This window comes from Myxine glutinosa, chromosome 3 (assembly GCF_964187855.1).
Source record: "Myxine glutinosa chromosome 3, kmMyxGlut1.1, whole genome shotgun sequence".
NCBI lineage: Eukaryota > Metazoa > Chordata > Myxini > Myxiniformes > Myxinidae > Myxine > Myxine glutinosa.
In genome coordinates, this window is record NC_136263.1 from 150510700 (window position 1) to 150525769 (window position 15070).

At 43.0% G+C, this 15070-nt stretch overlaps 1 protein-coding gene across 1 annotated transcript in view; it reads right to left on the bottom strand.

The window, feature by feature from the left end:
• Positions 1-15070, bottom strand: part of MYT1L (myelin transcription factor 1 like) — a 226371-nt gene that overhangs the window by 200177 nt on the left and 11124 nt on the right. The window contains exons 3-4 of the mRNA XM_078773623.1: positions 14526-14616; positions 12465-12590 (exon numbers count right to left, since the gene is read on the bottom strand). Of these exons, the coding sequence (XP_078629749.1) occupies positions 12465-12590; positions 14526-14616 (217 nt within the window). The remainder of the gene's footprint in view (positions 1-12464; positions 12591-14525; positions 14617-15070) is intronic.

The following is a 15070-nucleotide window of genomic DNA, read 5'->3' on the forward strand; positions in this document are numbered from 1 at the left end:
TTAACCTTAACCGGACCATCTTACTTGTTAGTTTCAGTGTTTTTTTCCCTTTTATTCTGTTCGTTTATTCCCTTGATTTACCTTGCTCTTCAAATGAGCCTCGCTTTTTTCTTTTTTTCTTTTAAACAAAAAGAAAAAGGGTACAGATATTTTGGTAGATCATGATGACTATCATTCTGGTTAATCTTTAAAAAGGGTGAACTAGATTATGATCCTGGGATTTTAATTGCCTTGAATATGTTCAAAGTATTCATCATTTTACCTACTGGCCAATCAGCCTTCTTCCCATTATTAGAATACTTAAAGAGTCAATAAACAAAGTCAGCCTGAAATCTTGAATATTCTCAAACTTTTCCAATGTAAGTTATTATTTTGGTGTATGACTTGGCCACTCAAATCTAGACATGCTACTCTTACTAACCAAGAATAGATGGTTGCCCTGAATACTAAGTAGAGATAAGGACAAACTTGTTATATATTCCACAAACTTTTGACACTCAACACTGCTGACTAACATCTTCCCCTGACTGGTTAGGGGAGTTTTACTCTATGCTCACAAACAGCATATTGTGCATGATGGTATACCCTTTCCTACTTTACCCAAAGTGCCTTGTGACTTTAAAAGCAGCATATTGGAATCCATCTTGTATTTTTGGTTTAAAGAAATGGCTTCCTTGGATAATCGTCTGTATCACTTTGTAATTTAATCAGTCAGCTGTTGGAAAGTTCCTCACCCCGGTCAAAGCTGGCTTGCAGCTGTATCCTTTGCTGCCCATCTGCAGAGGGTAAAATTGTTTATGTATTTGGACCATGAAAATCAAAGCTGGCAAGATATTTTCTATCCCATATTAATATTATTTGGATAATGCCCTTAATTACCCTCGCCAGAGGAGAAGGTATTGCATTTGAGTCCATTTGTTTGTCTGTCTGTCTGTTTGTTTATTTGTTTTTCCGCACAGAATAAATATTATTTTCTCTGCAACCGTTGGTCCGATTGACAGGAAATGTTTGCCATAGGTGCACCTCCACCTGTATAATTTTGCAATGATAATTATGACGTCATATGTCACGTAGTACGGGCGCCATCTTGGAAAAACCAAAAACAATTGCGCCTCTATATCTCCGAAAGCGCTACATAGAAAAAATTGAGACATGGCTCATTGTAAAGAACTCTCCATGGGGAATAAAATATGTTAATGATGATGTCATAGGTGCCTCCATTATGACGTCATAATTCGACAAGTACAAAACTTCGTCCGATCAAGATGAAATTTATTGAGCATCAAATAGGGATAAATTGGTGGAGAAAGAAAAATAATCATGACGTCATCGGTCACGTGGTTCGGCCGCCCTCTTGGAAAAACCGAAAAATTTGCACCTCTATATCTCCGAAACCGCTGCATCAAAAAAATTGAGACATAGCTCATTGTAAAGAACTCTCCACATGGAATAACATATGTTAATGATGATGTCATAGGTGCCTCGATTATGACGTCATAATTCAACAAGTACAAAACTTCATCCGATCAGGATGAAATTTCTTTAGCATCATCTAGGAATAAATTGGTGGAGAAAAAAAAGATGACGTCAAAGGTCACATGGTTCGGCCGCCAGATTTGTTTTAACACAAAAGCCTTAACAACAACTGAAAACACATCCTGGCGAGGGTCTGCAATCTCTGATTGTTCTTTCTTGTTTACTTATGTGATCAAGCTCAGGCAGAGGTCCTTTCAAGGCCATTCTCACATCCTAATAATGTATCAAGTGCTCAAATGCTGTGCCATAGAATACAGATCTCCTCTGTTGGATGATGCTGCCCAGTTTCATCTTGCATCCTGGAGGTAGTGGAATGAAAGGCAATGAGATGATACTACTAGTAAGGGAAACATATGAAAATCTGTTAACTAAATTGTTACCAAAAAATTTCTTCACCAATATGTTTGTAAAGGTGTGTAATAACATGTGTTAAAATGTTGAAGGTCAACTCCCGTGGGAAACCCATAAAAAAAGCTGTTGAATTCGGGTACAGAAAAATTATTTTCGAGAATTTTTATTTTTTTTAAATCGGCCCTTAAGTAACTTATGAGGGGTCAAATAAGGGTTTTTCATGATTCTGAGTTGATTGTTAACATTTATATTTCACCACAGACACTCCTTTGTGGAAAAATAATTTCTAAATATATCTCATTTTCTACTTTGCAGGACATGGAGTCTAGCAATATGGATGAAGACGTTACTCCACCTGTGCTCAATTGCTTCATCTGTGCACGCTCGGATACACCAGCTGAAAGGCTCATACAGGCAACTCCAAAGGGATACTCAACTTTATTGAAACAAGCAGAAACTGTCGAAAATGTTACTGTTGTGGAACGTATGAAGGAGGCTCAAAAGGAAGGAAAACTGAGGTACCACCAGAAGTGTAAAAATGATCTGTACAACAACTTTGTTGCAACCACCAAGAAGTCAGCTCAAGCATCAAAGGCAGAGAAAGAGTCATCAAAGTTGAAGAGAAGACGCACTACTTGTGAGTTCAGTTCATCAACTGGCTGCAGTTCTAGAAGATCACAGTCAGTTGACCTCCTGTATAAGGATGTATGCATCTTTGCAACCAACCAGCCGAGCTCTACAAAAATAATCCAGCACAAGCTAGAAAGAAATACAGAGTGCCAGATAATTTGACTGCAGATACACTGAAGGCAAGCTTGCTGAAGACAGCACGGAGTCGCGGGGATGACTGGGGCCACTGAAGTCACTGGACGCCTGGAAGGGATCAACGACTTGGTAGCAGAAGAAACACTGTACCATTTGCGATGCAAACTTATGTTTGCGAGAGGTGACAGTTTGTCCAAGACTGATGAGGAAGGAAAAAGGAAGAGAGGACAGAGGAGTATTGATGAGGAGCGAGAGGCAGTTTTTATTGAATTCTGCGAATGGTTAGACTCCGAATTAGAGCATGGGGTAATGAACATGGACCAAGTCCATGAAAAGCTGCAGGAGTTTGATCAGTCACCAGAGAAGAGCCTTTCTTATTCAAAGCATTGGCTAAAGATAAAACTTCTAGAGAAATACGAAGACACCTTGTATTTCACAACACAGGAAAGAAGGGCAGATGTACTCTGTCTCAAAGATGGCACCGACAATATTCTGCGAGCGCATCATGCTAATCTTGACCATGGAGATGAGAAGACTCAGATCATAAAGACGGCACTCAAGTTCATATCCAATGATATTGCCTTGATTGATTTAGGTCCAAAGTCATACCCCACCACACACAGTATGACTGACATCGATAGTCAGCTGACACTTGTTCCTGCAAGCCTTCAGATGTTCTTGAGACCGATTGTCAAGACAGACGAAAGAGTTGCCGTTTGGGGGCAGAATTTTATTAAGGCCTGTCGACCTCGGTCTGGAGTATTGCCACACCAAATGGGGCTTGCCATACAACTTGATCATAGATTTGGGTCAAAATGGATGCTCAACAAGTTCCACCGGCTGGGATACACTGAGTCTTACACGGAGACACAAAACTACAAATACTGCTTCCTTAATAGTAGGAGTGGAGATGATGTTCCAGATACTTCTGGCACTCTTGACACCATTGTGGAGGAAACCGATGAACAGATCAATGATGAGGTTGCGGTTGATGCTGCGCTTGAGGATCAATCAGTGATGACAGCCAAAGTGCCAGCCAGTGAAAGTGAATTGTCAAGGAATGATCAGGTGGTCTTTATGGAGGTTGGGGAAACAAACAATGCAGTCACTCAGTTTGTTGGAGACAATATAGATTTAAACATTGTCTCTATTCATGGAAACACTCCCTTTCACTCAATGGGTTGGATCGAAGTCACCTCTCCGGCACCACCTTTGCCAGATCCACAGACACCAGCAGCTTTCCCCCGGGTGAAGTTGAAGGCACTCGACAAAGCTAAGATCCTGAGAGGAACTGAAGTAAAGATTATTCCATTTACGAACAGGAAACAGATAGGAACGAACGCGATCATGTTTCTCCCCCTCGCTGAGCTTTCCTCCTCCCTGGCTCATGATCAGCCACTCCTCACTCCAGGTGACACACTCTGGGCAGCGGGGTGGGTGATCAAAGCCAACGATCCTGAGTTCCCACACTCCAACTGGAATGGCTGGATGAAGAGACATAGACAATGACTGTTGAAACTTCTGACATTGTGAATGAGAAATAACTCTTGAGTATTATATATGTATGTGAAATAAAAGCTACTTTGTGTGTAAATGTAAAAGTGAAAATATAAATGTTAACAATCAACTCAGAATCATGAAAAACCCTTATTTGACCCTCATAAGTTACTTAAGGGCCGATTTAAAAAAATAAAAATTCTCGAAAATAATTTTTCGGTACCCGAATTCAACAGCTTTTTTTCTGGGTTTCCCACGGGAGTTGAACTTCAACATTTTAACACATGTTATTACACACCTTTACAAACATATTGGTGAAGAAATTTTTTGGTAACAATTTAGTTAACAGATTTGTGAAATATCTCATAAAATGCCCTTACTATACTGTCAGAAATCGGTTGAAATACAGGTCATGCTTGTCTCTTACCACACTCAGGTTAATAGACTCACAGTTCTCTAATGCCTTACAACTTTCCTTTACAAAACCATTGCCACCCAGTCTGTCCAGGTTGCATCCACTAATCTACTCGTAATAACCCATTTCCTCTTTCCCTCCCCAGTTCCTAGTTTTCCACCCACCTCCAGTTTTTTGTCTTTTTTCCTTTTCCAATGGAATTATCTCTCTGACTGCGACCAGGTAGTCATGATTTTACTTTCGTCTTTTTGGGTGGTGACCCATTGCCATCTTCATTTGTCCTCCATATCTAACAATGTCGCTTAATTTGCAGTGATTTTGTTGTAATTGCCGACCTGCAACTTTCTCTCCTAATACCTATCATGTTTATGCCTTGTCCATGCGTTGCTCTCTACCCTACTGTTGGTCCAATGACCATCCACCCACTGTGTTCCGGCTCTTTTACAAACCTTAACCTCTGCATCAAAACATCACTATCATGCTCCTTAAACTACTGATGCAAACATTTTGAATAGTGAATACGTACATTGCCATCTTGAAAGCGACCATTGTCATCAAGATTCAATGGTAGCACTGTCTAGCGTACTTGATCTGCAATTAAGCTTAAGTAAACAATGTCATATGTATTCGATATTTTACTACAATCAAGGAGCAGCTGTTAAGAAGGCCCCACTCAGGAACGTTTCAAATATCAGTCTGGACAGTTGTGACAAAAGGGCAATTATTTGCAATTTTTACACATTACCATAGATGCAACAAAAAATCTGATTCACGGCTCATGAAATCACATAACTTTCGTTCTCTTAGAAAAACGTCATGCAATTTCTCATAAGATCTGATATATAGTAACGTTGTCGAGAATTTCAACAGATATAACACCTTTGGAGGCCATTTTTCCCCGCAGAGCAGGGGTTGGCCTTTTTTGGGCAGGTCCCCTTCTTGAAGCAATGTTTTATCGCCGGATGCCCTTCCTGCCGCCAACCCTGTTAGTCGCCCCTTGCGACACACAGGGAATTACCAGTGAACTGGTACTCAATTTACCGACCTCGGAAGGATGACAGGCCGAGTGAAAATTTCAACATATCTTATGAGAAATTTAATTTGGCAGGGTTGAGACATCAATTGCACAAAATCTCTGCACAATTCATCACCACAGTACACCCACCATTCTTGTTAATTTTCAAAATGAAGGCTTTTCAATTGATATTCAGTTCACTGCAAAATTCCTGGCATTTTGGTGGGTGGACTAGTACTTGCTATTCTTGAAATGTTTCCTTCCACAAATTTGTTTTTACCTGCGATATGTCACATGTCTACAAGAACCTCGCATTGTTGTTGTTGTTGGTGGTGGTGTTATTGTTGTTGGGAGTGGACTTTTGAAATATGCACCAATTGTTCGGAGAGCTGCCGGACCACACCCACATGCATCGCTTGACTCCACCCACCATAGCACCGAGACTAAATGTTATGGCCACGATCTTGGTTTTCTGATGGGCCTAACATATTAGGCCTGTAGGCCTCTGCTGATTATACACTGCCTGGTTTTGTTGCGTCAGATTTCCATTGGCTTTATTTGGGTCAAGTGTTTTTTACAATGAGTGACCCAGAAAAATCGAATCATATGTCAAATAATAGTAAGGTTTAATCAAGCCCGTCAGAACGCACAGTCATGATGTGTTATGTTATATTATGTTACATTACGTAATCAAGTGTTACATTACACAAATTAAAATAAAAAGTTACATAATTTTTGAATGGGCCCATATTGGTGTTAAGCAATCCATGACTAAATCAGCTTGTTCTGATATAACTGTGGGGAGGGTGACATGGATAAGAGGTGTCTAGTTAATATTTTAATAGTGCATTAAATATGTTTCCCAAAAGTGCTGTTCATCTTTTAAGAGTGTTTTAAATGTGCATTTGCCAATTGGCTGGTTACCGGATTTTGTTGCAGGTTGTGACCACAGTGCGGACATTCTTGTTTGGATACAAATTTAAGGCTCAAGGAAGAGCTATAACACTGAATAAACCAGGATGCAACATAACAGGAGGGAGGGGGAGAGAGGGGGAGAGAGAGAGGGGGAGAGAGAGAGGGGGAGAGAGAGAGGGGGAGAGAGAGAGGGGGAGAGGGAGAGGGGGAGAGAGAGAGGGGGAGAGAGAGAGGGGGAGAGAGAGAGGGAGAGAGAGAGAGAGGGGGGGAGAGAGAGGGGGGGAGAGAGAGAGGGGGAGAGAGAGAGGGGGAGAGAAAGGGGGGAGAGAGAGAGGGGGAGAGAGAGGGGGGGAGAGAGAGAGAGGGGGGGAGAGAGAGAGGGGGAGAGATAGAGAGAGAGAGGGAGAGAGAGAGAGGGGGAGAGAGAGAGAGGGGGAGAGAGAGAGGGGGAGAGAGAGAGAGGGGGAGAGAGAGGGGGAGAGAGAGGGGGGGAGAGAGAGAGGGAGAGAGAGGGAGGGGGAGAGAGACGGGGAGAGAGAGAGGGGGAGAGAGAGAGGGGGATGGAGAGAGAGAGAGAGAGGGGGGGAGAGAGGGGGGGGAGAGAGAGAGGGAGGGGGAGAGAGAGAGAGAGGGGGAGAGAGAGAGAGAGGGGGAGAGAGAGAGGGGGAGAGAGAGAGGGGGAGAGAGAGGGGGGGAGAGAGAGAGGGGGAGAGAGAGAGAGAGAACACACCAACAGCAGGGTCCAAGGGCAAAATAGAGGAGTTGGACAAATAATGGGTGTTGGGAGAAATTAGGGGTAAAGGAGGAAGCACTGAGTGGACAAAATACAATGTTGTGATCCAATGTATGAGTTTACGACTACTATCCATTTAATTGTTCCAACATTATTCACACCTTGAGGGTTTGGCTGGGGAAGGTTTTGGCTTAAAACTTTTACGAACCTGACTGAAAGTGGCAGGAATTTGGAAGGTTTCAAGTGATAAAAAGTTTTCAAAGCCCCCAGGGTTCAGATGCTGGGGGTGGATTATCTATGAAAATGTGTATTATGTAGCACTGCACTCTGTGTGAGGGCTATTACAACTCGATAAAATAACCCCAATTATTGCGTGAAAACCATAGACATCATATAAGTGTAAGAATTATCAGACCGTTTGTGGGTTTGTTTGATTTCTATGCACTTCTGGACCACTGGATGTGAAAATTTCACTTTCACAAATTTCAATTTCAAAAAATATGTGAAACTTGAAAATTTCACGATGTTGTGAAAAGAGTATATTAAAGGGATAGATGACGTGACAATGCCATTTGGAATACAGATAAAGGAGACTGAGCTAAGAACCCGGTGACTATTCCTATGATGGATGCCTATCGACATTGAGTCATTGGTGGTGTCCTGAGAGATGGTTCCTCAGAAGCGATGTACATGGCGGACAGTGGTGAGAAAAGCAAGGATTATGGGACTGGCAAATCCAGGAAATCGAGTTTGAATTTAAACCTGGTGGATGATCAACGTCCCCTTCCACATTCGAAGAAAGTGAAATGAGAAGATTGAAAGTGGTGAAGGCTTTTCAAGCAGGAGCATTAAGAAGCAGTGGCCCATGCTCAATAAATGTAGACCGGAGCAACCCAGAGAGTATTCCTGTGATACAGAGAGAATGCCGGGTGTGACCCAATCGACCTCACTGCCCAGAGCAACTGACATCTCAGGTCAGCTCCCATCCACATGCATGAGCTTTCCCTTCCCCATTAATCCTCCCCAAACGCACTCTTTCCAAGTTTCCAATTTTTCCTTCCTAAGAGTTTGCGACTGTATCCATCTTGTGCACCCCCGAGATCCTCTCCTAGCCCTCATTCTTCATCACGTGCGTAATTCTCCACCCCACCCGACCCCCCACCCCCCTCACCAATTCTTCTTCTACGATATCCCTCAATGCTGCTTTTTGTCTGTGTTCTACCCAACCTTTCTTACTGTTCTTTTCATTCTGTTACGTCCTGACTTGTTCTGTGTTCTAGGTCCTCCATGAGACTCAACTCTGCATACAAAAATATGCATTCATGGATGCCCGACATTCAGGGCTGCTGAGAGTCAGAATGGGCCCCGGGACAATACTAAGTCTCGGCCCCTTCATCCAGGCTTTCTTAAAAAAAAATTTTTAACAACCTATGTGGAGGTTTTCGTATTATCATCATCAGCAATACACATGCCATGGTTAAGGGAAATCGGGGTGTTATTCATTTATTCCTATGTGCGGATTCGTTTCTTAACCCACTTCATCCGGACGGGGTGTGGCCAACACTCCTGTGTTCATTTACATCATTACCACCATTATCATTATGTAAATTGTTCCCACAGTAGTTTCTTTTACGAGGGAGGGTGTTACTCCCCATCGCAATGGCATGCCGGGAAATCACCCTGAGTGGCTTGGAGGGAGACACAAAATAAAGCTGCCCTGGTCTTTTATCATCGGAAACAATCATTATATGGAACAAAAACAATTGAGGAATAATTACAGGCCCTATTAGGTCCGGGCCACCAGTTCAAGAGAATGCCAAATCCATTAGGTTACTAGGGTATAAAGATAGCTAACTGACACCGGATATCATACCTAATTATGTCATAATGTATTATCTGCTGTGCTTGGACATTGGGCGTGAGTTCACAAGGCAAGGAAAGGGGTGGATATATGCCAACAACGTAACAGAATATTGAAAGTAACATGAAAATGATGTGGAAATTTAAACCTGTCAACTTCATCTCCACGTTATCATTAGAGGATCTGAAACGATAGAAACCCTGACACAATGACCGAGTGCCATCCAAAGAAGCATCACTGCAAATGACCTGCAACTAGTAGTTATTGAAGGGTCAGGGGAATTTTTCAAGAGAGGTCTCAAAGTAAAACTTTTCTAAAGAAGAACACCTTGATAATAAGATGTGGCATAACCTTCCAAGTTTCCTGAAACAAACTGTTTATGCAGTTAGAATACGAGATTATGATTGAGTCTCCTCTCGCCATCTAATGCTGAACACGTTAACCCCTATGTTACCTTATGCACACACCAATGCCAATCTGTAAAGGCGTTCAGCTACAATCCTTGTCAGATCGTCTTTTATAAAGCACCAATTTCATAATGGGTACTGCACATCATAAATAATTATTTAGGGTTACCACATATAGTATCAAATTACATGTACATGTTGAGCATATGAGGTTGACTGCAGTACACTTCGCCCCATGAGGACTCGAGCTGGTATAAAACCGAATCCTGCTATGCATGGATCAGATCATGTTGTGGACGGCAGGAGATAAAGAAACTAACGAGAAGGACACTTGGTAGAGAGCAAACCTCCGCCAAGGCTAAACAGTTTACATTTTGTATCCCATGGATCCAGATCGGGAACTGACCCAAAATCGAAATGGCTTGTTCTTGTCGCCTAACCACCTCATCCACATAGTTTTGTCATAATCCGTCCACAATTTTTGAAATATCATTCTGTATATCGTTTCTGTCTGTATCTGTATCTGTATGTATCTGTATCTGTATCTGTATCTGTATACTCAAAGGTAAACAATGACTTGAAGATTTTTAAAAATTCAAGCTTATCGTATCCGGATTCGAATCTTCACCAAAATTGAATCAGTTGCTCCTTGTCAAACACCCACCATGTCCAGTAAGTTTTGTCCGAATCCGTTCACAACTTTTATGAGATATCGTGCTATGTATCGGTTTTAGCCCCATCACTCAATGGTGAAGAATCACTTATAATTCTCAGATCCGAATCCGGGTCCGAATCCTGACCAAAATTGAATCATTTCTTCCTTCTCACATACCCAATATATCTACCAAGTTTTGTCCGAATCTGTCAACAACTTTTTGAGATATCGTGCTATGTATTGGTTTTCACGTTTTGGGTGACCTTGAGCTTGACCGTGGGCCTAGAGAGTTAAAAATTGGGCACAGTCTATTCCAGGACAAGGCAAATATGTGTGTAAAGTATGGCGATGCTATGTGCAATGATGTAGACGTAGTACTGTGCACAAACAGACAGACAGACAGACAAACAGACAGACAAACCAACCAATCAACCAACATACTTGCCGGAATTTTTCCGGCAAGTAACAAAGAGACAGACAGGGGTGAAACCATAACCTCCATCCACCTTTGGTGACGGAGGTAACAGTAGGGAGGTGAGTGGGAAGGAAAGTAGAGGGTGCTCAGGTGGGAGATTAAATGATGGAAACAACACAATATCCTGCCGTGCACGTGCATCGGTAAATCAGCACGGCTCGGCACAGTTCACTTTATGGTGCAAAAAGGGCAAACGTGATCCCACAATGCCCATTAAAGGATGGCTTTCAATAGGACATCATAACGACTCGAATGCATTGCATTGCCATATTTTACTACAAGAATGCACAAGTTCAACATGCGTAAGAGCAGTAGTTGCGGACGTGCAGAGGCAAAGCCATAGCGATACCCTCAATGTACATTCTGCTCCATGAACTGCTAAATTAAACTGTCACAAAGAAATCAAATATTAAATGGCTACACGTACACTGGAAGTGCTCTTATCCTAAAGATTGTATAACCTAGTGTCAAGGAATATCTGAGAAAACCATACCTCCTCACATTTGCAGTTTAGGCTAGGATTTGTAATTTGTTCAGGGTGCTGACGGTACTCTGCCTACTCTTTGTCGATATGTTCCTCCAGCTAATACTAACAGATGGGCCAACCCGCGTAATGTCCATCCGAGGGACAACACGTTTTGTGATGCAACACCGTGCCTGGAAACACTATTCCGACAGCTTATAGGTGAGTTTGGAAGCCTTGGGTTGGCTTAGCGGTTTGGGTGCCGGCTTGGGATCCTAGCATCCTGGGTTCGAATCCCGGTTGATTGATGAATTAACGCCAGGGGGGTTGACTCAGCCTCTCATGCCTCTGACGTCGGCAAATCGAGTACCAGCTCACTGGTAAATACCTGTGCGTCGCAAGAGGTGACGAACTGGGTTGGCGGCAGGAAGGGCATCCGGCCATAAAACATTGCTTCAAAAAGGGGTCACAGTGCCCGAAAAAGGGCTTCAAAAAGGGGTCACATTGCCCGAAAAAGGCCAAACCCCGCTCTGCGGGGAAAAATGGCCTCTAAAGGTGGTTCTTATAGGTGAGTTTGGATTCTAACTCAGAATGTACACTGCACTACTCAAAGGTAAGTGCACTTATGCACTTCCTATACTATTGGAATCAGGAGGAAAAAGTACTTTGATGGCTACCTGGCAAACATCATTCTCTATAATTATGAGTATGGACGTCTTTCATTGGATGGTGCTGAGACATATCTTCCACTGGATTGATGGTGTGAGCTGTTGGATGAAATGGTTCAAGGAAGTTTGTCCGTAATTTCGATTACTTTTTAATTTTATGGGAATACAACGACAGAAAGCATGATTTTCATCATTTAACACCCAGGTGCACCCACCAAATTGATGTGTATCACAGAAGTGAGGATGTAAATGCTGAAAAAAACAAATGGAATTGCCTGATTGGTGCCTGGTTTTGAGTGCCGCATTCCACAAATCTTAATAATCAACCATATTGTTGCCAAGAGTTTGGAAGATAGGGAGAAGTAGCCATGCTTCTGATGCAGTGCAGTCCCACCATGTAGATCAGCGTATGAATTTGGAAGATCCAAAATTTACCAAAATGACCAATTTGATGAGGAAACATGGCATACAGTGGCCTCCTCTTTTCGAAAGGCACCGTGGGGTCATTAATGTTCAAAAGGAAATGTAAGCAGTGGGGTTGAGCCGGAACACAACATACAAAACGAGATGCAAGGCCCAGCTTGAAAATGTTGCCTTGGCATTTCCTTTATTTAGGACCTGCCTATTGGCCGTTAATTTGAGTAATACGAGCAGAGGAAAACAGACATTTACATAAACAGGATTGAAGGTTTATGTGCATTTCCTCACCTTGGTCCTCGTTCAGTTCGTGAGCTAGACTTCAGGGGCTCCCCTCCACCTGTTCCTCCGCCCTGCTGTTTGGCATGATGAGACTTGGCGAGCTTTTCAGCGGCAGCAATCGGGCAGCCAGACAGGCTGGAAGCCAAGAAAAAAAAAAGATGGGATGAATGGGTGGAAGGGGAAAGTGGGAAGGGTGCACAGAGGCGGGAGGAGAGTGGGTATATCAGGCCCGATGGTAGAAGGAATATTTTTCCAAGGGATGCGGAGATAAAAAGGGAAAAAGGAAGGGTGGCGGGTCAGTACCAGGCAGCCAGGAGAAATTCTATTAGGCTGAGACATCAAAAGACATCTGCACATCCAATCGATTTGTCACGTGAGACACTCGCTGTTTGCTGTGCGGCAAGAAGCACCCCAGCCATGGCAGAGGTTGATTGTGTGCAAAGCCAAAGCGATGCCCCCAACGTACAGTCTGCTCCATGGATATACTTCAGCAGCAATACCACACTGTAACAATTAGACCTAAAACCAATCAGAATTTTAAATGTCCACAAATACAGCACCATTGCTTTTGTTTGGAAAAAGTAAAGTTCCTTTGATAGCAGGTGCTTTTCCTGGTGTTGGCTTAGCGGTTAGGGTGCCGGCTTGGGATCCCAGGATCATGGGTTCGAATCCCGGTCGATCGCTGAATTAACGCCAGGGGGGTTGACTCAGCCTGTCATCCTTCCGAGGTCGGCAAATTGAGTACCAGTTCACTAGTAATTCCCTGTGTGTGGCAAGAGGCGACTAACAGGGTTGGCGGCAGGAAGGACATCCGGCTATAAAACATTGCTTCAAAAAGGGGACCACGGTGCCCGAAAAAGGCCAACCCTTGCTCTGCGGGGAAAAAATGGCCTCTAAACGTGGGTCTTTGATAGCAGGTGCTTCAAGGTGGAAATTGACAATTTCGTTTGGTCGCCATTAAGTTACAGGTTCTTTGAAGGAGGACAACTGCAGGATGTGTTCAAACTTCAGTTCAGTGCTTCGCGTGTGGGATTGAAGTGCTGCAAGAGTATGTTATGTAACTGAAGAGGATAAGTAACCTTCGGACTATTGCCGATGCAAATAACAAGGAATGTGCAATAAAAAAATTGAATATACGGCACTAGGTATTAAGTTTGACACGACCATCATTCTTGAGCTCCCGTTACACGTTTCAGGAAGGATTATCCTTCCAACATGGAGAGCATATTTCAAATTCCCAATGCTTGTTGCCTCTTGCATCGTTTTTTTCTATCGGCTTATTGTTCCACCCAGATGAAACAAATATAGGTAAAGGTTCTTCAGGGAAATATTACAAGCCGATGAATGCATGTGGGAACAATCCAGGATATTAATTTGTTGTCTGTTTTATTACACGTCCCAATGTGCCTTCAATCTCATAATCGGGGGATCAGTGTAAATACATTTAAACCTTTCTATATTGTTTCCCAGAATGTTTCCACTGAGATTTCACCGCATTGTAAATATGCCGAAGACGATACAGCTGTTTTGATTATTATTTAATATGATGGGCATCTGCCTTTGCGTGGGTGTAGTCCACCCTTTCTGGAAACATATATGTGACCCCATGGCACACACGGGTCAGGGTCGGTAAATTTCAAACCCAAAGGGCACACAGCACCAGTGGGCTCTCGGCGACAGCAGCATTCAGGAAGAGCACTGAAAAAACTAATTATCTCAATAAAATCCATGCCAGTGCAGGAGGGGATGCCTAGGGAAAAGGTCTGCTAAGGATGGGGGACATCTTACTAGGCCCTTCGTCACTTGGGAGAATCGTCACCAGTTAATCGTAGAATGAGTTCCTGATCGCGAACAATGAAAGAAAAGTTGGTGATTGCATGCTATCCTGCCTTTTATTGCACAAACGTTCCCCTGCCACTCCAGGCTCCCTCTTGAGCGCAGGCCTTATCACATGTGGCAGGAGATTAACGCAAAACGAACTGAATAATGCAAATGCTGTAGTGCTCCCGTCGGCACACTTTCTCCTGCTTCTCCTTTGGCTCTCACCTGCATCTCTCGTTGGAATCTCACCTGCGGTGGGAATTCCTGTTGCTGTTCACGTGACCTCGACCGTTGCATCCGGGCGTGGGACACTTCAGCACGTTCTCGTGCATTGCCAGGACTGCCGGGAAGGTGTGAAAAGGTTACACGGCAGGACAACCAGTAGAAGGCTACATACTAACAGGAAAGGTTGTAGAACATCACACTGGAGATGTTCAAAAGAGACACAGCATGTAAACTGTTGTTACTGTAAAATCTCGTCCATAACTCCCTAACAGAGGCAATAACAGGCACGTCATAGTAATTACACATGTTTAGCTTATGAACAAAAGCATTCATTAGGTTTATGAGTTTGCTATTTTTCTTCATGTATTTCCTTCTTACTGATATAGTATGCGACACTAGCTTTCATTTATGCAAATAAAAGTCCTGTGAAAGTTTACAATACATCAAAGGCACAAAAAACAATATATATATATAGCCTCTCCTCAGTGAAAGACACATGAAAGCCCACTTGGAGTTTGCAAAAAATCACCTAAAGGACTCTCAGACTGTGAGAAACAAGATTCTGTGGT